General features: G+C 52.4%; 1 protein-coding gene and 1 pseudogene across 3 annotated transcripts; both read right to left on the bottom strand.

Moving 5' to 3' along the window:
• Nucleotides 1-460: 460 nt before the first annotated feature.
• On the bottom strand, nt 461-14554 carry GAREM2 (GRB2 associated regulator of MAPK1 subtype 2). 3 transcript variants are annotated; one of them, XM_016121764.2, is made up of 6 exons: nt 14323-14554; nt 11241-11381; nt 6318-6448; nt 4556-5581; nt 3471-3640; nt 461-2920 (listed from the first exon to the last, which is right to left on the bottom strand). In XM_016121764.2, exons 1-6 carry the CDS (start codon nt 14432-14434, stop codon nt 1891-1893), a joined length of 2610 nt encoding a protein of 869 aa, XP_015977250.2. In that variant the 5' UTR covers nt 14435-14554; the 3' UTR covers nt 461-1890. The 3 variants fall into 3 exon arrangements, with proteins under 3 accessions (XP_015977250.2, XP_036079957.1, XP_015977248.2); XM_036224064.1 differs by lacking the exon at nt 14323-14554 and adding an exon at nt 13822-13938; XM_016121762.2 differs by lacking the exon at nt 14323-14554 and adding an exon at nt 12175-12989.
• Nucleotides 14555-17459: 2905 nt separating this feature from the next.
• On the bottom strand, nt 17460-17573 carry LOC118606288 (annotated as a pseudogene).
• Between the last annotated feature and the right edge of the window lie 6737 nt (nt 17574-24310).

Here is a 24310-nt window from a genome sequence, read left to right as displayed (position 1 = left end):
GGTGAGGAGCTAGGCTCTGGCTCCACTGAATATTGAATTGGTTGCTAGGAAGCCAGACTCTTAAAACCAAATCGTCTGAGTTAGGTTTTCCAGATGACCAGGAGGTAGAGAACTGTTCCTCTACACCAAGGCCATCAACAGGCTTCCAAATCAGAAAGCCAAATCTGAGGCAGGCATTCGGCCAGTGCAGGAAGTAAACTTGGGTCCTGGCTGGTAGCGTGGAACTCTGAAGTCGGGTCTTTCCACTCAGCACTAGATAGGTTGCAAATTCATTGAAATAGCAGTGAGAGTTGGAAGGTTCTTGTGGGGTAGGAGCTGGTGGGGGGCTTTTGGAAGGAATGGGGGCCACCAGCTGTCTCTGGGGAGCATGTGAATGGTCTGCATGCACACACCATTCCAAAGTCCTCTACTGCCCACAGGTGTATCCACTGGGCCTCCCCAAAAAAGTTGACACCCAGAATTCCACTTGCACTAGTCTTCAGTGGTCTAGCATTTATTTCACTAGTCCTTGAGGATTCATTAAGTGATCGGCCTGGAAACCCAATGTCTCAGCAGCAGTTTCTGTGCTCTACTTCCTGACTCCCCTTTCCTCGGAGCAGAGGCAGCCTGCCTGGGGCATGAGCACCAGCATGGCTTCACTACTCTTAAGACGAAGATGGAGGAAATAAATAGGTTAGGTAAGGCAGAAGAGAAAGCTGGCACCTCAGGGGCCTGACTCTAACGGGCATGAGGATCATTGTAGCCCTGGGAAAGTGAGATGGGGAAGAGCTCGGAGGGGTGTGTGGCGACACACGATGGCCAGCCTGCTCTGGGTGCAAACTGGATCGCCATGCTCAAGGTCCAGGGCACCTTGACCTGCCTGACGCATGTGAGCTAGTGCAGGGTGACTGAGTTCCAAGAGGAGGGGAAAGGCAGATTTTCCCAAGCCACCATGCTTCCTCAAACCCGTCCCACCTATGCCAGTGACAGAAAACTAGGAAAGGACACCAGGTGTTTGGCAGTCGAGTGACAGGGGCAGGAGACTGGTGGAAGCAGGCATGATGAAAAATCACTCGACTCAAAAATCAAGGAGCAGCCAACTTAACCTGCTCTTCCAAGGAGTCATTCTTTGCAGACTGGACCCACCCCAGCAGTTTGGAGGGCTAGATGTAGTGAGAACCCAGGGCACTAGACGTCAGGGGAGCATCTGCCTCCCTACTGGATAAGTAGGTCAACAGCAGAGCTGTGATCTTCCAAAGACATAACCAATGGACTAGAACCCAGAGGTGCAACCTCTGAGGTGTAGTAGGCATGGGCTTGTAGTTGATGCACCTATTCTCAGGGCCAGGGACCTAACTCATGCGAGCAGAGGGGGATGGGAAGGGCATCCCAGAGGTCCCAAAACCAGCACCCCGACCCTGGGGCAGCTTAGGCCAAAAGCCCATGGAGCACAGAGGTGAAAGGGCACTTGGGGGAATTTGTGCTTAAATTATAGACCATCTTCCCTTGTCTCTAACCTGAACCTAGAAGCAGGAGAAGTGCAAGAGTCTGTGAAGCTCTGGAGCAGGGTACAGGAAGGTGAAAGGTCACCATGAAAGCCAGCTTTTGACCCCACCATAGGAATCTCAGCAAATGCCTCACCAGGCCTAGGTGCACACCGGGGCCACCAGTCATCTCTGCACATACTCTTCCTAGTCCCCATTCAGGGGTCTGACCCCAGAGGATCCCATTTCCAAACAAACATGTCTCCCCTGGATTCACTCTGAGTGGCTACCTAGTGGCCTCGGTCTTGGCACAGATCCTCCCCACAGGCAGAACCTGCCTCTGGGAGTGCTATGCCCCTGCAGACTCACAGCTGGCCCCAGGGCCTCTATGCCAGCATTCCAGTTGCAGAGCTACAAGCTGAGAAGGTCAGATCTTGGGCCGCCAGCCTTTGATGAACTGCATGATCTTCTTGACCTGCAGCTTGGTGAGGTGGAAGTCGTCTGCCAGGATGTCCTCACTGAGCTGCACAAAGATGCTGCCATCGATGCGTTCTCGGGCAAAGAACGTCACCACATCCTCTGAGAGCCCGATGAAGCGCAGACTGCGAGAGACCTCCTCCAGGGACAGTGCAGACAGGTCAGCAGGGGGCTGCCAGGAAGAGGCATCCCGGCCTCCCCAGCCTGTGGTCCCATCCCGGGGACTAGCAGGAGGCCCTTCTAGGCGCCCTTGGGTGAGAAGGAGTCGTGCTCCACCTGCCTCGGGCCCCTGCAGGGCCGCTGGTGACAGTGGGGTGGGGACCTGCCGCAGAACCAAACTTTCAGGCTCAAAGGTCTTCAGGGGTCCAAGCGGTGAAAGGCGGGGTCCAGGTCCAGGTCCCCCCACAGCTCTGGGCTCCTGACAGCGCAGCAGCTCAGGCTCTGGAGAACCACCCTGCCCCAGCTCAAAGGGGTCAAAGGGCTCTAGGGCTGGTTCCTGCCACTCAGAGGAAGAGGAGGAAGAAGTGGGACAGGAGGAGGTGGGAGCAGCTGAATAGGCCTGGCCTGGTGAGCCTGGGCCTGGGGAATAAGCAGGGCTGGAGGTAGCCAGAGGACCCGAGGTGCTTGTGGACCCAGAAGCACAGGCAGCCGAAGGGCCTGAGGGGTAGGCAGGCCCGGAGAAGGGGTTGAGAGCTCCAAAGGGAGCAAAACGTTTCTGGGGGTTTGAGGGCTTGAAAATGGGTGGGCAGCTGTGGTAGGTCTTGACAGGGGTATCAGCCCCCAAGAGGGAGGCAGCTCGACTGCTCAGGGGCTCTGCGAGGGCCCGGGAGGCCTGGCTGGGCTGCGTGGTTGAGGGCAGGGGTCCTGGGGGTGGGCGGCTGGAGGACTCGCCCACTTTGCAGTCTCCCCAGGTGCATGGGTAGCAATAGAGGGAGTAGGCATCTGGTGACGGGGAGCCACTGCCACTGCGGGAACCCGCCCTGTGGGCAGAGACAGATACATATGGAAGGGTGAGACAGAGCAAGAGGGAAACGCGACAGGGTCACACACATGACACTGCAAACCACTGCTCCGCCAGGTCACAGAAGCTGCCACTCTGATCTTAGCAACACTGGCCCCTGCCCCAGACCCCAAGGCCTGAGGCCCTCTGAGATTGCCCTATTCTTTCTTCAGGCATCTCCCACCCCAGGAAAAAGTAAACAAGATTGAACTGCTTAAAAATTTTAAAACCAAGGAATACTCCATCCTGTGGCTGTCTGGAGGGAGCCAGAGCAACGCTCCCATCCAACCCTCAGCGTTTAGGAATGGAACAAACTGAAGCAGGACAGTGAAGAGCAAGGGACTGGGCCCAGGCCCCTGGACCCCATACTCCATACCCCAAAGTCCTCCCCCTCAGGCCTGCTCGGGGACCTATACCCCTGGAACCCCCAGCCGAAGTCTTCCTCTTTCTTGGCATTGGCTCCCTCTCTGCCCTCCCCTGCCTCAGTTCACCTTAGGGAGACCCAGAACCAAGAGAAGGAAGGGGCTCACCCATCCTGGAGGCCAGAGGAGTAGTAGGAGAGGCTGGAGCTGGGCGAGTGGACAGGCTGCAGCTTGGGGAAGCGTGGGGGCACCGGGGGGCTGCCCGAGAGCCGGCCACCGCCATTGCCACCCCGGGGAGGCACAGGTGGGGCATTAAGCAGCCGGCATTCCTCCTTCACCTGCAAGCAGAGAGCCATGGCTCCAGCCCCTGTCCCCAGGCAGCCGACACTCCTTATCTTCCCCTTCCTGAGCAAGGGGAGTGTCTGGGACTGGCGCTTTGCCCCACTTTGCCAAGAGGCTGCCTTGCCCTACATTCCACTTCCTCACCCAGCCGGCCACCCACCCACCCCTCCTCATCTCTCCAGCCCATTTCATATGTCGAGAGCCCACAACATCCATCATGAATGTAAGAAAAAGAATATGGAAGTAGATCAAAAACAATCATAAAAGTAGACATTCTCTCTTAAAGAAAAAGGCATGGGGTCAGGGGAAGGGAAGGAAAAGTATCTGCCCTCTGGATCCCTTCCTTATATGTCACATACTCAAAGTCGACTCCATGGGATGTTAATAGGTGTTGCCCATATTCTGTTGGACAAGTTCGATTGGGAAATTCTACATTGAACAGATAAACAGTTTTCCTTGGTGCAAAATTTCTCAGAGCCTTTACTATACCAAATGCTCTGTAACTCTAAAGTGAGTGGAAAGCTGGAGTCCTGCACGCACTTTCTAAACTTATTTCACCATGGAAGCTCCTGTTCACTGGACAACTTAAAGGACTTCTGTGACATCCTCTGGGTAATGGCGTTCTAGACCCACCGCAAGTTTTCTGAGGCTGGGGACCTACCGGCATCTTTGTCCCACGACTCCCAATGCCACGGTCCCTGGTACACAAATGTTCTTGCGACCTTTCCCCCTTTCTGATCCCATTCCCTCACACCTGGGCCACCCTCTGTCACACACTCCAAGGACTGGAGGCCCAGGAGAACTTGCTTTTCAGGCCCAGACCAGGCCCCCGGGCTGGCTCCTGCCCAGAGGATAGAGCGACACTCAGCACCCTGCCTACCATCGTCCCCACCTCCACCGCGTCCACTCACCGCCTCAGATTTTGGGGGGACAGGAGGCGGCAGTGCCTCGGTCTCCAGGCGGGGCGGCCCCACGGCCCCGAAGGAGATGAGGTCGGGCCCCGGGGGCGGTCGGGTCCGGCCCTCGGCGAGGCCTTCGGCCGCCTGGTGCGCCCACAGCTCCTCATAGGGGATCTCGGCGGGCGAGGGGCCGGGATCCGGCGCACCCGCCCAGTCGGGGCTCATGTACTCCTGGTCGCCGTCTCCAGGAGGACCGGGGACACGGGCGGGCGCAGGGGCCCGCGGGGGCGCGGGCAGGCAGAGGCGCGCGCGGCGCGGGCTGGCGCACTCGTCGGCCAGCTCCGCCGGCGCCTCGCGCACGGCCGTGGAGTACTCGTCGGGGTCGAAGCGCTCGCGGCAGTAGGAGGCGCTGTCGCGCACAAGGCGCTCGACGCGCGGGTCCCCCGCCAGCAGGCCCTGCGGCAGCGCGAAGCGCGGGGTGTCCGTGAGCAGCAGGAAGTGCAGCGGCGCCGGGCCCTCGCGGCGCAGCGCCAGCCCCAGCACCACCGTCTTGGAGATGATGCTGACCAGCTTGTAGCAGTGGCCCTCCCGCACCGGGTGCAGGTCGTAGGGGTTGCGCGGCGGCCGACTGGGCACCAGCACGTTCACGGGGAGCCTCACGCGCTCGATGATGGCGCGCACCGTGTGCTCGCCCTCCTGCATCTGCAGCTCCAGTGGGCTGCGTGTGCTGAAGCGGCCCTGGCACTGGAAGGGCAGGCTCAGGCTCTCGTTGGTGCGGTGGTTCATGCAGATGAGGCAGGGCATCTTGCCTTTGACCGGCCTGGCACTCCCGCCTGTGGCCCCAGCGCCCCCTGGGCCACCCACCCCGGCCAACGCCCCTGCCCGGCCCAGCTTGCGCAGCAGGGTGGTGAAGCGCGAGCGCTCCTTGGTGGTCTTGGCGCACAGGATCTCCGCCTGGCCCATGAGAGTGAGCTCGTCGCCTGCATGCAGCGTGAAGTTGTACACCTCGCTGTCCTCGCTGAACTCACCCGACACCACCTGGGATCCCAGAAAAAGCAAGACTTTACCCAGGGCCCCAGAAAGCTAGCCCTGTGAGGATCTCCAGGATCCAGGAGGGCAGCCCTCCTCTTGGGGCCTTCCCAGCGCTGAGACCAGATCAAGATCACTGGACTGGGGGGTCAGGGACCCACGTTCCATCCTGCAGAGACCACATGATGGCTGTGCATCCATAAATGAGTTACCTCCGTGGGTCTTAGTTACCTCGTGTAATAACTTAATTGGAAGAGTTGCCGTAAGGATTAAATAGACTGTATGTTCAGTGACATACATTGAAAATATTCAACAAATGGTAACTTTTATCTTTGTACTTTGGGTGATAATGCTCCACTCATTCAACAAGGCTACTGAGAAATGAATTGATGGATAAGAAAAGGAGTTTCGAAGAGCTATCGGTATGCAAGTTGGGTGCTGTGTACATTGCACTGTGACCCCCACAACCACCACCCCTACTAGTGGATGTTAGGTCAGGCTGCCCTGAAAGGTCTCCAAGTCAGGGCATGGCCTTCCGCACACTTCCTCCTGCTTCACCATCATTTTCAGGTAGTTCCGCTGCCCAGTGGATCCGACATGACCCAATCGTGCCAAAGGCCCTCAAGGGGCTGCCAGAAGGCACGCTGTAACACCTTCTACCTCCTGACACCCTAAGGGCAGCCCTCCAACCAGGGTCAGGGAAAGGACAGCATGGGACACCATGCCTGGTGCCAGAAGGACTGACCTTGACACTGAAGGTTATGGCTTCCATCACAAAGATGCGGTCAGGGAAGACACTGGCCACCTCCTCCACGCTGCTGAAGTACCTCACTGGCTCCCGCACATCCCGGGCCTGCTCCAGGAGCTTGAACTTCCCTGCACAAGAGGGAATATAGGTTGCTAGGGTGGGCCTGCCTGCTGGAAGCATGGGCATGGCCTGCATCCCAAGACACCTCATGGCCCCTTCTGTCGTTCCCTTCATCTCAGCCGGCCCCTGTGGAACTGGAACTCAGCTGGGCAGAAGGGCAGGTTTGCACCAGCATAGGGCGGAAGAAGCTGGTCAGCTGTCTCAAGCCTATGAGGCAGTGAGCACAGATCCCTAGCAACTAGATCCCAGACCGCACGCCACGGAGACCTGTGACTGTGTGATGAGGCTAGCACCTGCTTGCCCAGAGAACCTGAAGTGCAAACTAGCCCCCAAACACTTGGACACAGAGCTGACCTCTGACCAAGCATCCCTGTGGCATTGGGGATGCGGGCTCCTAGCTTGGTCCCAGCCCCACTCTGACTTGCTATGACCCTATACAAGTGCCTTCCTCTCTCTGGGCCTCTAGGTCCTCTTCTGAGAAGGTTGGAGCAGATTATCTCGGGCTCTACCTGGACCTGCCATCCTGTGCATCTACCTTGGGTTGATGATCAACACGGATGCATTGGGCAAACCAGGGGCCCAGTCCCAGGCCTTGGAGGCCTGAGAGGAGCCACTCTCACCCCAGCTCTGTTCTCAGATCCTGTCCTGATCCAACATCCAGCCCCACTATCCCAGAGACCTCTGATCTGAGCCCAGTAAAACCACCTCCCTCAGATGAGGCCTTCCCAACCTGCAGTCCAGGTCTATGTGTATTTTGGCTGGCTCAGCAGATGCCCCCTGGCGGACGCAAACTTTAAAGAATGATAATCCATAAAGCTGATACCTCTGTGTAACTGTCTCATCTCCCTGGCCACACACCTTGTATGTGCCCACTACATGAGCACAGGGACAGGCTGTGAACTGTCCTGGGTCTGGAAGAATGGACTCTTCTCAGACCTCACTCAGAAGGAAGGGAGTCTTGTATTGGCAAGGAGACAACAGGTTAGAAGACAAGATGACTCTAGCTTCTGTAATCTTCCTGCTGGTTTCTTCAGTCATAGTCCATCGATTTATTCATTCCACAAACATTTATGGAACACCCATTGTATGCCAGACACTGAACTGGGCCCAACAGCGGGTACAAATCTGGGTCAAATACAGTCTGCCCTCGAGGATTTCCAGATACAGTGGGTGTGACAGTGAGCACCCGATGATGGCAGGATGTGACAAGTGCTACAACAGACTTGTGACAAAAGAGCTAGAGGATAGTTAGGTTGGGGAAAAGCTGCCTGACAGTCTGAGGGTATCTTAAGAATGAAGAGAGTCTTATAGAACAGACATTCCACCTGGAAGAAAGAGAATGAGCAAAGATGGAGTCACAAAAGCACACTGCTTGCCCCAAATGGTGAGTGCCTGGAGTGTAGGACTTGAGAGTGATGACAGGTAAGGTAGACGGAAACTGGATTATAAAAGGCTCTGAACGCCAGGAGGCCCATGGAAGGAGACTCATCAGACGGGACAACTGATAAGGGCCAGGTAGGGAGGAAGGGACTCAGGCCACCAGCCTGTACAGAAATCAAACCAGCAGAGGTGTTAAGCGAAACTGGAAACCTGGAAGAAACAGGCTGTGGAGCAGGGGCTTGAGGAGCCTGTTCAGAAGCACAGACTGAAGGTCACCAGATCATGGGAGGCAGCCGCAGGTGCGAGGCAGGTAAGATGGCTCGGAGAAGATGAAGAAAAGAGGGTCTTAACCCTTTGGAGGACCCTCTTCCCAGAAAAATACCCGCAATGTACTCCTAGCATGAACATACCACTTTGTATACAGGGGTTCCTGGAGGCTCCAAACCCAGCCAGAAACCCAGATAGAGACACCCCAACCCCATGCACGGTATGAAGAGCAGAGGGTCAAGGGCAGAGTCTGCAGCATCAACATCTAGGCGCAGAAAGAGAAATAAGAGCCAAGAAAGAGAAGGGAAAATGCCCAGGAGAAGGCTGGCAGGAGAGTCCCTGGGTGCAGCCCTAATCACTCTGAGACCCTGGTGGGAAGAAGCCTGAGAAGTGCCATAGCCCTAGAGCGCAGCAGGAATAAACTGGGGAGGGGGCACGGCAAGAAGCAGTGGTCTGAGGTCGGGTCTACTACCATCCAACAGTGAGTGGCCCCCACTCCTCACCCTGTCTCCTCCCTCATACCCACGTACAAACCCCCAACCACAAGCAGCCAGCCAGGGAGAAATGCCCACTGCCCCCTGTGGGGAGAGCTGGAGCCAAGTCGGGGCTGGAGCCCGAGGAGGATGTGGCAGGGAAGATCGATGTAACCATGGTAGCCAGCACCACCCCCTCCAAGGCAGCCTGGAGCCCGGCACCGGTCATTACAGCTGGGAGGAAGGAAGGAAGACCTCCTGGGAGTGATGCTCTGGCCGCTGGAAGCCTTTACCTCCCCCTGCAGCCCTGCCTGTGGGGGTGGGGAAAGGAGAGGGCGAGCTTCCTCTTCTGCCTCCCCCTACCTGAGACCAGAGGTCTCCCGGGGGTCTCCCCCAGTCTGACCCTCCTCCCTGCCTTTCTTTCCCAGAAAACATCCGAGCTGGCCTGAAGGTCCCTTCTAGCCTGAAGCAGGCTTGCCTATCACCCTACTTCCCAGTACTTGACCCCATAGCAAATGCTCTACAAAAAATGATGACTAAATGCACAATGTGGAGTCAGACAGACCAGGTTGAATCCCAGCTCTGCCACCAACCAACCATGTGACCTTGGGCAAATTATTTAATCTCTCTGAGCTTCAGTTTTCCCATCTGTAAAGTAGAAGCCTGCTATTTAGCTCCCCAGGGCCCGTGCGCCGGCACTCCGCCCGAGCTCCGCAGGGCATGCAACCTGCACTGGGGAAGCCGCCTGGCTACGGCCAGGGCAGGTTGGGAGCTGTCTCAGAGACGCCTGCGCGGTGGGCCATGGCCTAGAGACCCAAATCCCAGCGCTGCTGCCCTCCTTTCGTCCTGCCTTCTTCAAGGCTCTTTCCGAGGTCCGCAGCCGCCGACCTTGCCCGCCCACACGATTATTAATTCATTAAGAAGAACCAGCCAGGAGCTGTGTACTCAGCTTCCTCTTAACGGGAGGCCCACTCAGCTCGTCCTCCTCCTAGGGGGCTTCAGCCTCCCCTCTAGCATCCAGGGCAGGCCAGAGTCACCCACGGGAAAGGTGGGGATGGTACCGTGACACCCCTGAAGCCAGCTGTCACCCCATGACCCCCTCTCTACACATGTACTCAGGGGGCACCAAAGAACATGGGGGGAAAGGACTAGGAATGCCCTGGCCCCGCAGTTCCCTTGAAGGCTCTGTGCCTTGGTTTCCCATATTTTTAATGACATAAACTGAAATGACACAGTCCCTGAGAGTCACATTTCTGTCAATGAGGACTTTTTCTAATTTTTGCTTTTTTTTTATCCCAAGAAGACCTGGGACCTTGCACTGGACCAATGGCAGATAATCAGGCTGGGAAGTTTGTAGCTTGGGCAGGCCCCCTCAAGGGCTCCAGGCCCAGGACAGAGCCCAACACCAGCTCAGAAAGACACGAGTTTCCTCAGCTTTTAAATGAGGTGTGGGGCTACGGGGGTGCCAACCTCACAGGGTTGCTGTAAGGTGCAGAAGCCATGGAAAGGGCTGCGTCCCGTCCCGCTGGCTCAAGAGATGCAGGCAGAGCCAGAGGGGGACAGTGGTATTCGTGAGAAAGGGACCGCGAGCCTTCCCACCTTTGCTGGGGTGGAGGGGAGAGGGTAGCCGTTAAAACGCAGAACTGGGGAAGCTACTGAAGCTCTTGGGGCTGTTTCCGTGTGAGTTAAATGGAGTCGATTAGACTTCCTCACGGGGTTGGGAAGAGGATGAAATGATGAAAATGCTCAGCCCGGAGGCTGGAATGCTGTGGGATCCTGAGGTCGCGTGGGGACATCTCTAGGATGGGGCCGCCGACTCCCATCTCTCCCACATTGTGGACAACAATCCTGCATTCCTGGTGTGGCGCAGCACAAGCCCAGGGGTCAGGGGACCTCGGTTCTGACCCCTGCTCTGCTCCTTTCTAGCTGTGAGACCCTGGGCAAGTCAATTATCTTCTTAGGTATAGGCCTTTTGTTTCATCATAAGTAAAATGAAGTGCTATTCTTTCCTTTCTTCGCAGAATAATCCTTTCTTGAAACACAACCTTATATAGGATATCAACATCATTAACACAGATCGGAGCAGAAGTTCATTCGCATAATCTTATTTAAAAGTCTAAAATTTTGACATTCACTTTTAAAGTCAATGAAAATAATGAGTTTAACACAAAAATTGGGGAAAAAACAGGATTAGATCTGAAAGATGCGGCCAGATTATCAGCCTGAGCATCCCTCTGTCTCTGAAGGTTTTGGGGTGCACAGTACTGAGCAGATCCTGACAGGAGGTATTCTTTTCAAGGGTCTGTATGAACAATGGTTAATGAGGCAGTTCTTGGTAATATGGAAAGTCTAGTTAGGATTAAAGTTTGATTCGTAGCAGTTCGAGAGTGTGGATTTTTTTTAATCATTAGTTTAAAATCTATTATAAAATAAAATGTGAATCAAAGGTTTGTAACCAGAAACCCAGGGCTCCACACAAGAGTATAAAAACCACTGGGCCCTAACTCGAACCCTAACCCTGATCACCGCCCTGCCGCCCCTGTCCTCGCTCATCCCTGTGGCTGCAAGGAAAGGCTGGTCACCAACAGCTTCCCCTGCGCCCTTCCTAGCCCCTACCCTCCAGCCTACAGACCCACCCCTCCCCCTGCAGCTTTACACCATCTGTCCCTGGCTGGCACACCTGGGTACTGCAGGGGGATGTCGATCTTGGGCCCGATGACATAGTGGCCTTCCTCCAGGGTGTGAGCTGTCACCGTTGTCCACTGGCGGCAGGAGTGAATGAGCAGGATGTCTCGCTCACTGACGCCTTCAGCATACTCCCCTGGGAGGGGAAAGGAGGGTAGAAGAGGAAGGAAAGAAAAAGAGCACATTAGGAGGGGCAGAAAGAATGAGCAAGATGACCTCCTCACCTCTTCACCAAGACCCTGCCTGGATCAGCTCCCTGTGATGCCTGTCCAGGTCAGCAATGCTCAAGGGACAAGCGGGCCGTCAGCTGTGTCCTCAGGGCTGAGTCAAAGCCTGTGTCTCAGGGCTCAGGCTTTCCGTGGGGCCCGACAACCAGCCCAGCCGCTGTCCTTCAATCCTCATTTGGCCGGGCTGCCCACTATCCCGGGTCCTGTGCCGGGGCCAAGGGCTCCTAGCAGATGAACCCAGTCCCTGCCCTCCAGGAGCCATTAGGCTCAGGGGGAAAAGGGAAGAGATGTGAACAGAGGATACGGGCCAAGTCGGAGGCACCGAGTGGAGGGTGTCGGACTCACAGAAGGAAGCAGCAGATTAGCCCAGGGTGGGGTGAGGAAGAGAGAGACATTACTGAGCAGCAGACACTTGAGCTGAGCCCCAGAGTTCTCAGGCCTCAATGCCTACGCCAGGCAAGGAGGGTCTTGTTGGGAGGACGGAGAAAGCCGAGAAGGAGCTGTGTATTATAGGTCCCAGCTGTGAGGGCGCCCCCAGAACCCCGAGTCGCCTGGGCCAGGAGAATGGCAGGACTTAGAGGTGCTGATTCCGGCTCTGTGGCTCTGTCGTGGGCAGCCCCTTCCCACCCACTGCCACAGGCAGTCTTTTGCATTTAAGGCACCTCAGAGGAGAAGGGGGGAAAGTCTCAGATACTCACTGACCCCATCTCGGGGTAGCTGTTTCTTGGCTCTTCCTCTGCCAGCCCCTCATCTTCCTAGTCTTTGGAACACAGCAATGCCGGCTGGAGAGGGTGGATTTAGAAGCAGGGAGGGGGGCTAGTCCCGCGGAAGCTGCACTGGGGCAAAGGTGCCGGGAGGGGCTAGGCTCAGAGGCTCCAACCCCAGCAACGGTTTCCAGGGGAGCAGGAGGGGCTGGCCCAGCTTCCAGGAGGCCAGTGGAGTTGTCTCCTGGCTGCAGCTGGTAGGCAGGGTGGGGGTGGGGGACACCTCCTTCCCAAGCCCGTTGAAACACAAAAAATTTTGCTATCCAACCAGACGACAAATGGTTTACTTTGATGGCTGGAGGCTCCATGAAGTGTGTACATTTGTGGGGGAGGGCGGAAGGGGGGCAGTAGAATGTGTTCAGGACCTGTGAAGAGGCCTTGTATCCACTGTGTGTGTGTATGTATGTGGTGGGCTACCTGAGCCTTCCTCCTCGGGCAGAGGAAGAGAGAAAGCTCCCCTGCTCTGCAACCTCCTCTTAGAGCTCTAAGCCCCAGCCTGCCCTCCTGCCTATCCACAGCCATAGGTTATGGTCACCAAGAGTTGAGCCAGCACAGCCACCTGGCCTACAGTAACAGGGTCTTGTCACCCCAATGACACAACTCGGCCCCACAGCCCCACTAAGGGGCCCCTTCTTAATGCTTAAGGCGCACAGAGACCTTCACAACTTCAAGACACAGTTTTGATCACATGTTCATATTCATCATAACCACAGCCATGGTCACCACTGTCACAGACTGATGATAGTTGGGCCATCACACGTTTTGCTCATTCACTCATTCAGTCATAATCTTTGTTAGGCAGGATGACCCCCCCACCCCACCCTCCAGGAGCAGGCAGCCCAGTGGGAAGACAATACACGGACCATTATAACAGGTGCGCACAGTAGGAAACAAGACAGAGGTGCCAGAGGGGCCAAGGGAGCCGGAATAGGCCTGACCGCCCAGAGAAACTCGGAAAGGACATCCCCCCGCCCCAGGAGAACCAGATGCCAAAGAGGATGTGTGGGAAGTAGCCAAGCAGACCCTAGGGCCAGCACATCCCATTCACACGCAGGCCCTACAGCCTTGCTGGAGACAAGGACAGTCTCGGGATTACAGGCTGATGATGCGGAGAACAAGACGTTGGGCTGCGGGGCACCCCTGTCCGACGGCCGGGTGCGGATGCTCACTGTGCGGGCTTCTGGCCTCCACCGGTCGGAGGAGGGGCTGCCGGGCCCCGCGGAGAGGAGAGGAGCCTGTGGCCGCCGGCCCTATTAGCATTCAGGGAAGCGAGTGTGCCAACGCAGGCCAAACCCCTATTCTTCTCACACACAAAACCCCCGGCCTGGCTGCCAGCTCCGGCTCCTGCCCCTCCCCCAGCCGAGCAGCCGCCCCCCCCCCATCCGCCCCCAAACAGTCCCCTCGCTCCGTGCAGCCTCCAGGCGTCCCCTTTCGGGCCCCCGTGCACCGTCCCATCAGCAGAGCAGCCCCGGTCCCCGGCCCCCAAAGAGACGTGGGGCAAGATGTCGGGGACGGCCGGGCTTGGGGGACACACCCGGCAGGAGGACTCGCTCATTCGGGCCTCTCCCCGAGGTGGCCGACTCACCCCGGGACATGAGGTGCTCCCAGAACTCGAAAAGAGGGCGCGAGAAGGGTCCCAAGAGGGGCCGAGCGGGGCTGGGGGCGGCGGCGGTGGGAAGACAGAGTCCGAGGCCCCAGGGATGCGGGAGGATCGAGGTGAGAGGCTGGAGACAAAGGGACGGAGGGGGCGCGGCGCGGGCGAGGGCCTGCGGGGGCGGGGAGGGGCGCACCGACGGGGCGGCCGCGGTGGCTCGGCCGCGCTCCGGTCCCGGCCCGGCCAGAAGATTGTGTCCCGTGCCGGACCCCAGTCCCCGTCCGGGCGTCCGTTCCTGCGCCCGTCCGCGGGGCCCGGAGGAGGCGGACCCTCGGCTGGGGGGCCGCGGGTCTCCGGGGGTGATGCGCGGCGCGCGGCCCGCGCCGGGTAGCGGGAGGGCAGGGGCCGCTCCCACGGCCTCGCTAGCACCTGCCCGAAGAGTCCCCGATTGCCCAGCGGACCCCCACTCGCCCCGGCCAGCACCGCTGATACCTGGGCCGAGGCAGGCGAGCGTCGGCAGGCGGCAGCGGCTGACGATGAGGTCGAGCGGGAAGGCGCCCATGCTCCAGCGCAGTCCGGCCAGCCCGGCCGCCAGCTTCTCCATGGCATGGGCGCCCCCGGGGCCGCCGTCCCGGGGCCCCGACGGCCTGTCGCGCGCGGCCCGCCCGGGCTCCCGCGCCCGCCGCCACCTCCTGGGGCCGCCGCGGCGCTCCCCGCCTGGCGGCCCGGCCCGGCTGCGGGCGTCACGTGGCCGGCCTCCCCGCGGGGCGCCGGCCCCCGCCCCCGCCCCCGCCCCCGGCCCCACCCCCCGGCCCGCTCCCGCGGCCGCCTCCAAGTCCCGCCTCTGCTCCAGGGCCTCGCGGCCCGCCCCCTCGCCCCAGCGTCCAGGTGACAGCCGGGGACCGAGGGCCCCGGAGGGAAAACCGAGACGCGAAGCCGCGTCTGTAGGATCAGTGCGTGGGGAGCAGCCTCCCTTAACCCGCCCAGTGCGTCTGGCTCCCCCTTTCCCCGCCAGAAGCGTCGCCTCTCTTCACCCCCCGGTGCCGTGGCCTCCGGGAGTCGCCGCCCACCCCGTGCCAGGTCGTGCTCCGCTTCGCAAGGCTCCTGCCCGAAATTCAGCGGTCGCTGCTTCTGGGACGTTTTGCATCTCCAGCTTCACACGGCCCGGCGAGGCCGCCTCATTAACCCCATTTAGTGAGGAGCAAACTGAGGCTCAGAGACGCCAAGTGGCAGCCGGGACTTGAACCCAGGCTTGACTACAAATCCTACTGCCTTCCCTGGGCGCCGCCCATCCAGGCCCCATGTAAAGCACGTTCCAAGTTCCCAGGGTCTGCTCCCCGATTTCACAAGTCCCGCGAGCCAGGGAGCTCCAGCGTACACACAGCGTACACAACAGCACGCTGTGTGTGCTTACTCCGTTCTGTAAACCAGGAAACGGGCGTAGGCCCGTACCCCGTGGTGGAGCCCTCCCCCCCCCCCCCCGCGGTCTCTTCTCTCATCCTCTTAATTTGCTCTTCTTTTTCTGCTCTCCTCACCTCCTCCTGCCAACTCCTCTTGTCTTCAGCCCCGGAGTTCCTCCTGGGAAACCCTTCCCAGCTGTGGTGGTTAGAGCCCTGCACCCTGCCAGAGCACTCCCTTTTTGTCCTTGTGTCTGTGGGCTAGGGAGGCCTGTCGCAGGACAAGCCAACTGGCGATGGCCGTGTGGCCTCCAAGAAGTTGTTCCTTGAACAGCTTCATGGACTCTAGTCCTCACCCTAGGGAAACCCCATACAGATGTATACACAAACCCCTCTCTTCCCGGGCCACTGACACGCCCCCCCCCCCACACCGCCCCCTCATATGACCTGAATCTCAAGAGAAATGGTATCAGACAAGATGAATACAGCTTCTCAGTTCAGATCACTTGTTCAATCTCCATCTTTTGCAGAGGAAAAGAAACCGAGATTCCAAGAGCAGAAAAGCTTTGCCGCAAGGTCACACAGCAGAGAAGAAGCAGAGCTGTGATTAGAAGGCAGGCCCTCCCAGCCAGTGCTAACTCCATACCCCTGCCTGGCCCAGAGCACCTGGCCCAGAGCACCACCTGCCTTACCCTGTCTGCTGTGGGGAAGGGGGAGGGGAAGGCTGAGAAGCTAGCCCTCAGACTTTCTTCTCCTTCATCCCCACAGAGGTGTGACTTGGGGTAATGGACTGAAGCTCACTTGGGCCTGTGGCGGTGGGGTGGGTTCTTCCCCAGAGAAGTGAGCAGAAAGTAAGAAAAAAAAAATAGAGAAAGATGAAAATGTAGGAGTCTAGAAGGGAGTAGGTCTGAGGTAGGAGGATGAGGAGGGGGAAAGAAGCCATGAAAAAGGACCTGATTAGAGTCACTCTTTTCCCCCTGCCCTGCAGGCTCTCTCTTGAGTAAGTTGACTAAACTGAGACACTTCTGAGAGTGAAGGAGGTGCCAACTGGGACAACGGGCATAAATCAGACTCTAGGAAAGCAGGTGCAAATGAGGTCTGGGCCGTACGGTCACCCCATCTCTGAAAGATGCCTCTGAGCCCTGGCCGTAGACACCACATCCACATTTGTCCCTCAGACTCAGTGTCACTGGCTCACCTCAGCTCTAGACCTCAATTTCTATCTATGCCCCTCAACCCTCACTGAGGCATTCCATTTTAACAATCACACTTGAACTTGGTCCTCTTTTCTTTTCTGTCGCAACTAAGGACATCACCTTTCACCTGGTCCCCCAACCTGGAAATCTCCTTAACTCTTATATCGTACTGGTCACCAAGTCCCAGCAATTCTGCTGCCACCATGTGTCAGGTAGCCCTTCCTCCTGTCCAGCTCTAGTGTCCCAGCCTGACTTTCCTTTGGCCGCCCTTCATATTTCATACTAAAACCCCTATAACTCTGGATTTCCGCTGGGTCAGGGACCACACAGGTGTGAGACACCAGGCAAAGCCACCTAACTGGTTGAAAGTTAAAGCCCTGAAGAGGCTCTGGAACTTAGTGTAGGGGTAGCGCCAGGTGACATTTCAATAAACAGTAGTCATGAATATTATTATTTGTATCTCCTCATCTCGACTGGGCAGCTGAGGGCAGCTGTACTGTTATTAGGCATTTCTAAGGCAAATGTATAACATTTCATGAATGAATGAATGAATTTACGAAAAGAAACTATCAAAGGAAACATGCTCTAATGTTAAAAGTGGATAAGTGATATTATTTCTCTGCTTTTAAAATATTTTCCAAAGTTTTATATACTGACGGGGCCCTTATTTGATAATTAGAAGCCAGTTCAAGTTTTACAAAAGAGATAATGGGACTTAGTATTTGAGGCCATGCCCACCTCCAATATTCTAATACTATTTGAATTCTCCAAGCAGGCATTTCACAGCAAACCCTTTGGGGTGAAATCCTGTCGGGCTCTGGAAAAGAGGGAGTCAAGATGAGGTTATATGGGCATAGCAGGTCCTCCACAGCGGGGCACAGCCAGCTTACCTCCTCAGGGCATCAGAGATATTACCACATGGTCTATGCATAGTATACACACGGTCTATGTGGATGCATCTCATCTTATAGAATGTCAACGTAAGAAACGTCCAAACCTGTAGAGAAGTGTTTGTTTGTTTGTTTGTTTGTTTAAATGCCTACAGTACCTGGTATTCCAAGGTGGTCTCCCATCCAAGTTCTAACCAGGCCCTGCTTAGCTTCCAAGATCAGATGGGATCAGGTGTGTTCAGGGTGGCATGGCTGTAGACTCCTATAGAGAAGTTTTATAAGAATTTATTTGAGCACAAACTGACAGTTGCTGGGAAACGAGATCTCAAATAATCTGCAAAATGACAGTTTTGCAGTTTCTTTTATGCATTTGAAATTAAGGAGGGAATTTAAAGATTACAGGAAGGTGGGAGAAAGCAAGGCGGGCAGGTGGGGGTACTGGATTACAAGATAGTTAACAAGATTTTGTGCTCTCTGGAGGGTGGGTAGGCCTTTGAGGGGTATTACTTCTGGCATTTTAAAGGTGTGTTAACCTAGTTTCGCAAGACTAATGGACAGGGCAGGCTTGAAAAGCTTCCAGTAGAGAAGCTATGACCTGCAATGTTACAAATTTACGATTAACTACGCATCCACAGTATCTGTGTATCATTCATGGTGGACTCACAAACAAAACCAAAATCTCAATGGCTTTTATTTCTCACTTACACGACATGCTCAATGCAAGTCACCTGGGGATCTGACCTAAGACATCTTCATTCCTGCACCCAGGCTGATAGAGCAGAGGTTATCTAGAACATCATTCATCTGGAGGTGATGGGAATGTGGCCATATGATTCTTACCCAGCAGGGCAGTTCAACCTTATCGCGTGCCTGGAAGGGGAACAGGAAATGCTGGTGAACAGCATTGACTTCCACAACATACTTCACCTTTGACCTCCCTACCCCAGACCAAATCAAGAATTTATCCTAAGTACATAATCATGAATTTCTTAAAGATTTAATTCTGTGATGTTGATAACAATGTTGCTTGTGGTAATTAAAATTCAGAAATGATCTAAATGTTGATGAACACTAAAATGGTTTCAGTACATTCATTGAATGGAATACTGTGCAACTGTTAAAAATGATATTATAAGCAGTAAATCGAGTTTAAGTCTTAGCTCTGTAAAAAAAAGTGAAAAAAATCTCACCATACATTAAGTGAAAAAGAAATTTTACCAAATAGTATATTATTTGTATATAAGGGAAGATGCTGAAGGAAACACACCAAAATTTTGCTCATCTGTATTTTAGAATCGGCATGTCAATTTTTTTTTTAAATCCTGCTAAGATTTTTACTGAGATTACATTAAATCTATGAATCAATTTGGGGTGAACTGACCTAACAATATTGATTCTTCTAAGCCATGAATATGGTATGTCTCTCTATTTTGGTCTTTAATTTCCCTCAGCGATGCTTTATGCTTTTTAATTTATAAGTATTGCATATCTTTCACTAAATATTTTATCGATGCTATAATCTATGTAGTTTTAATTTTTTCCAGTTGTTCATTGATTCTGTATAGAAATGCGCTTTGTTTTTGTAAGTTGACCTTCAACCTCCTTAAATTTACCTATTAGTTTTGATAGCTCTTTTTGTAGATTCCTTGGAATTTTCTGTGTACATGATCATGCTGTCTACACATAAAGACAGTTTTATCTGGTCCTCTCCAATCTGTATGCTTTTTATTTTGTGCCTAACTACACTGGCAATAATCTCCGGTCCCACATTGAATGAGAGAAGTGCAATGAACATCCTTAACTTGTTCCTGACCTTACAAAAAAGGCCTTTGTTCTTTCACCATTGGGTAGTATTAGCTGTACGGTGTTTATAGATGACCTTTATCAGGCCGAGGAAGTTCCTTTCTATACCTACTCTTTTGCTGTTTTCTGTACATCTTTATTTTTTGTTCCTTTGGTTCTTCTCTGGTACTTTGTGTAAAGGTTTAACATTTTTTGTTTTTCTTGCTCTAAATTAACTTTATTGGTGTAACATTGGTTAATAACATTATATCAATTTCAGGTGTACAGCTTCCGTATGCTCCGTACCGTATGCTCCGTTGTGTGCTCACCACCGCAGGTCACAAGTCTGGTCTTCCGTTACCACGTCACCACCTATTTGACCCCTTTACCCTCTTCATCCTCCCGTAACCCTCTCCCTTCTGGTAACCACCATTCCATTGTTTGTGTCTTTGAGTTTGTTTTGTTTGTTCATTTGCTGCTTTCTGTTTTATATCCTACATGTGGGTAAAATTATACAATTTTTGTCATTTTCCATCTGACTTATTTCACTTAGCATGATACACTCGAGATCCATTCATGTTGTCACAAATGGCAATATTTCATCTTTTTATGGGTCAGTAGTATTCCATTGTATATATCTACCATATCTTCTTTATCCAGTCATCCATCAGAGAAGATTTAGGCTGTTTCCATGTCTTGGTTGTTATGAATAATGCTGCAAAGAACATAAAGGTACATATAACTTTACAAATAAATGTTTTCAAATATTTGTGCTAGAGACCCAGAAGTAGTGGCTGTATTTTTAATAATTTGAGGAACTCCCATACTGTTTTCCGTAGTAGCTGCACCAATTTACATTCCCACCAATAGTGTACAAAGATTCCCTTTTCTCCACATCCTCTCATCACTTGTTATTTCTTGTCTTGTTGATAATGGCCATTCTAACAGGTGTTAGGTGGGATCTCATTGTGGTTTTTATTTGCATTTTCCTTGTAACTAGTGATAATAAGTATCTTTTCATATATCCGTTGGCCATCTGTATGTCATCCTTGGATCTTTTTTCTTTTTAAATTAATTAATTTTTTTCTATTGGCTTTTTGGTGAAATACTCCTTTCTACTTTTTTTTTTTAATGGTTGCTCTAGGGATTACATTGTTCATTCTTAAATTTTCATCTTCTACAGAGTTAATGTACTGCTTCATAGTAAATGTAGAAAATGTGTAACACGTAGACCCACTTACCCCTCTCCAGTATACTATAGTACTACGTGTAGCATATGTACATATATTTTATTAACCCCACAAGACAGTGTTTCTCTTATACCTTTAAAGAGTCATACACATTATAATAAAATAAAGAGGAAAAAACAGACCTTTATATTTACCTACATATTTACTGTCACTGATGCTCTGAGGACCCAGGTTTCCAGCCCGTTGGAGTTCCTTTAGCGTTTATTGAGTGCGAGTCTGCTGGAGATGAGTTCTTTCTTTTATCTGAGAATGTCTATTTTACCTTTATTCTCGAACAATGTTTTCACTGGGTATAGATTTCTGCTTGACATACATGGCTGTGGACACCATGTATGTCCTGATGACCAGCCGCCGCCACCACCACGGGTTTAACAGTCCTTTTTTCTCTCAGCCTTTCAAGATATCATTGCACTTTAGTTCTCCTCCCCGCCCCTGGGAATTACGCTGCATTTCATCCAGCCCTTTCCTTTGAGGGCTCAAGCGAGCATCTTTGGGGACACTAGGAATCCTTCCATGACCGTGAGAAAATGCCAAAAGAATGTCGTTTTCCCCTTTCCTCATGGAGAATTTCCCAGTAGGAAGCGGGGGGCAGAGAGGTCAGGTTTGTTTACTTAACAAGCATCTACTGAATGTCCTCCATGTACCAGATGCTGTTCTAGGTGCTGGAGACACAGCAGTGAATCAGACAGACAGAGCCACTGCCCATACGGAGCTCCTATCCCAGTGGGCAGACAGGCGATAAACGACTAAGCGGGTGAATTTTAATATGTCAGATGGGGGTAAGAACTATGGTGGGGCGGGAGGAAAGCGAGGACAGGGAATCCAGAGCTGGGGTGGCGTTGCTCCGAATCTATGCACAGTGGCCAGGGAAGACCTCGATGATTTGGGCAGAGACCAGAAGAAAGTGATAGTGTGAGCTGTTCTGATAAATGAAGGATACGTATTTCAAAGAGAAGGAACAGCAAATGCAAAGGTCCTGGGGGCAGAGCGTGGCCTGAACGGGAATAGAGGAGGTCAGAATGGGAATAGGGGCAATAGGACACATTTTGAGGACTTTAGCTTTTATCCTAAATGAGATAGATAGAAAGCCTTCGAAGTATTTTCAAAAGAACCGTGACATGATCAGAATGTTTTCAGAGTCATTCTGCCTGCTGCGAGGGCAAGAGCCTGTGGGCAAGGGAGGAAGCAGACGTAGTAGGGCTCTTCGGTTACTTCTTGCTGGAAATGATAGATGCCGAATAAGGTAGAGCTGTGGGGGTGGTGAGATGTGGTGGATTTGGGGTGTGTCTGAAGGTACAACCAATGGACTTTACTGATGAATTGGATGTGGGGTATAAGAGAGAAGCTTCACGGATGGTTGGAACAACTGGAAGGTTGAAGCTAGCATTTTTCTGAGGTGGGAAAGGCCATGGGAACCATTGGGTGGAGAAATTGGGAGTTTGTTTTAGGACAGTTAGACCTATGGGAAGTCATCAGGACATACATGGTGTCCAAAGCCATTGGCTTGGACGAAGGTCCCTGGGGAGTGAGAGTGATACAGGGGAGAGAAGTGGTCTGACAACCGAGTTCTGAGACACTCCAGCACTTAGAGGCCAAGAAGAGGAAGATGACGCCAGGAAGAGTGAGGTAGGCGGGTGTCCTGGAAGCCAAGCGAAGAAAGTGTTTCAAGAAAGAGAGCGATTAAGTGAACCACTATCTCAGGTTTAGCACCACTCTGGCCTTGGCAAAGAGCTGTCCTGATGGGGCGGCAGGGATGAAGCCCTAATTGTAATGAGTTGAAGAGGGGAGGCAGGAGAAGGGCTGCAGGTGAGTGCAGGCAGCCCTTTCAGGGAGTTTTGCTGTGGAAGGGAGCAGAGCAGTGGGTGGGAGCTGGAGACGGATGTGGAGTCTGGAATCAAGGGAGAGCGCTTTTATTTTTGTAAGGATTAGAGATAGTTCAGCATGTTTCAAGTTGTCGTTTCTCCTACTCTTGTGTGAAAAACTGTTGTCCTTCAAAAGAAATTTCCTCTATAATATTGTATGTCAACTATGCTTTGAGAGAGAGAGAGAGAGGCGCTTGGTATCTTCTATTCTAAATGGGGTTCAAAACCACTTCTTTAGAAAATATTTTCTTTCAGAATTATCCAGTCAGTTTTGTCAACACTAAAAATTCACCTGGAGCAACCACTTCCTCCTCAATCATTGTAGCCAGTCGAAAAAAGGAAACTCGAGGGGCTGTTTCACCTCTGCTTTCTGCATCTCATCCAGTGTGAGGATTCATCACAGCCCTAGAGTTTTTAATAACACCGCAACGCCTGCACTTTGTTCTGCTAGTTCTCAGGTGAGTGCAAAGGCAGGCAGTAAGGTGGAAACAGTCTTGCCTGGGAGGAGAACTACCTGGGCTGCCCCTAGCGCAGCGCCCTTCGCCACGGGATCAGAAGCATGCCATTTTGCATCTCTGCGTCTGTAAATAAAAGCACCGCAATGTGATTTCTAAGTGACCTATTCGTCCCTCAGATTGCCCTTGCTTTCTTAAGAATTTGGTTATGTATTGCAATTATGTTTATTCTGTATTTCTAGGTGTCTGTAGTGGGGAAGGGTTGCTTGTCTGCTTTTTTTGCCAGGCTTAAAACACATATATGAAGCTTGATCGACTCTTATTCATGCATTCATTCACTCACTCGTTTAGGATTATTTATTGGGCAACTACTATGTGCCACAATCAGTTAAGCACTAGGGATCCAGGGGCAAACAAGGCGGATTTGATCCCCGCTCTCAGAGAGCCTACTGTCTAGCTGATACGAAGGCTTTCCTCACTGTTTGCACGTGTCATTAGCTGTGTAACACACGCATTGACACGCCTTCCTGCAGACCACGTCCTCCCGTTCCACCGCTACAGACCGGTTGCTTCCTAGGCCGGCTGCACAGCCCTCCAGGGCTGGTTTCCTGGGGCTCAGGTCTCCTTCTTTCTAGGCATATTTTTTATGTTGTTGGGGTATGTCCTCTAATAGATTCCCGAGTGGGGGAGCAAGGGAAGAAAGAATTTACCTCTTTGCATATCTGAGTACATCACTTTGCATCTGACAGGTAATTTGAATGAGAATAGAATTCTACATAGAAAATTCTTTTCTCTCAGAATTTTGAAGATATTGCCCCATTGTTTTCTAGGTCTTTATAATCTGAAGAAAATTTATATCATTCAGGTTCTTGATTCTTTGAATGTAATCTATGTTTTTCTTTCTGTGTGCTTTTTCTTTTTTAATCTTTTATCTTTGGAGTTCTGAAATACCATGATGGCATCCCTCGATGCAGGTCATTTTTTGTTTGTTTTTTTTGTTTGTTTTTGTGTGTGTGCTAGGCCCTTTCAATCTGGAGACTAATATCCCTCAGTTCTGGAAAGCTTTCTTGTATTCTGTCTTCAATAATCACTTTCCTTCTGCTTTCCTCTCTGTTTTGGGAGGGGGAGTGGGTAAGGGTAAACTTCCATTAATCAAAATTTTTGGCCTTTGGATTGGGTTTCTACATTTCTTATCAATTTCTCCATCTCTCTCTCTCTCTCTCTTTCTTTCTTTCTTTTTTTTTTTGTTGTTGTTGTTGTTGTTGTTGGCTTTTGTGTTTTACTTCCTGGGAGATTTCCTTGACTTTTATCTTCTAACTCTCCTCTTGAATTTTTTACTTTAGTTGACAGTTTTTATTTCAGTAAAGTCCATCTTATTCTTTGTTTTTTTTCAGTAGCATCCTATTCTTGCATGATGAACTCAATATCATGGCATATCCAAGAATATTAATTAAAATGAGTTTAGGATTTTTATTTGGTTTTCTGTATTTTTTCTTTATTTTTCTGTTTTTTCCTTATTTGTTGTTTTCTCTCCTTTATGTTAATATGAACTGAATATCTGAGTGAATACAAATATCTGCTCATTTTTTATTAGTCCTTCTGTACTTTTCTAAATGTTTGGATAATTTCATACATATGTTTCAGGTAG

This window comes from Rousettus aegyptiacus, unplaced genomic scaffold (genome assembly GCF_014176215.1).
Source record: "Rousettus aegyptiacus isolate mRouAeg1 unplaced genomic scaffold, mRouAeg1.p scaffold_m13_p_7, whole genome shotgun sequence".
Taxonomy (NCBI): domain Eukaryota; kingdom Metazoa; phylum Chordata; class Mammalia; order Chiroptera; family Pteropodidae; genus Rousettus; species Rousettus aegyptiacus.
This window is presented reverse-complemented; position numbering and strand designations above follow the sequence as displayed.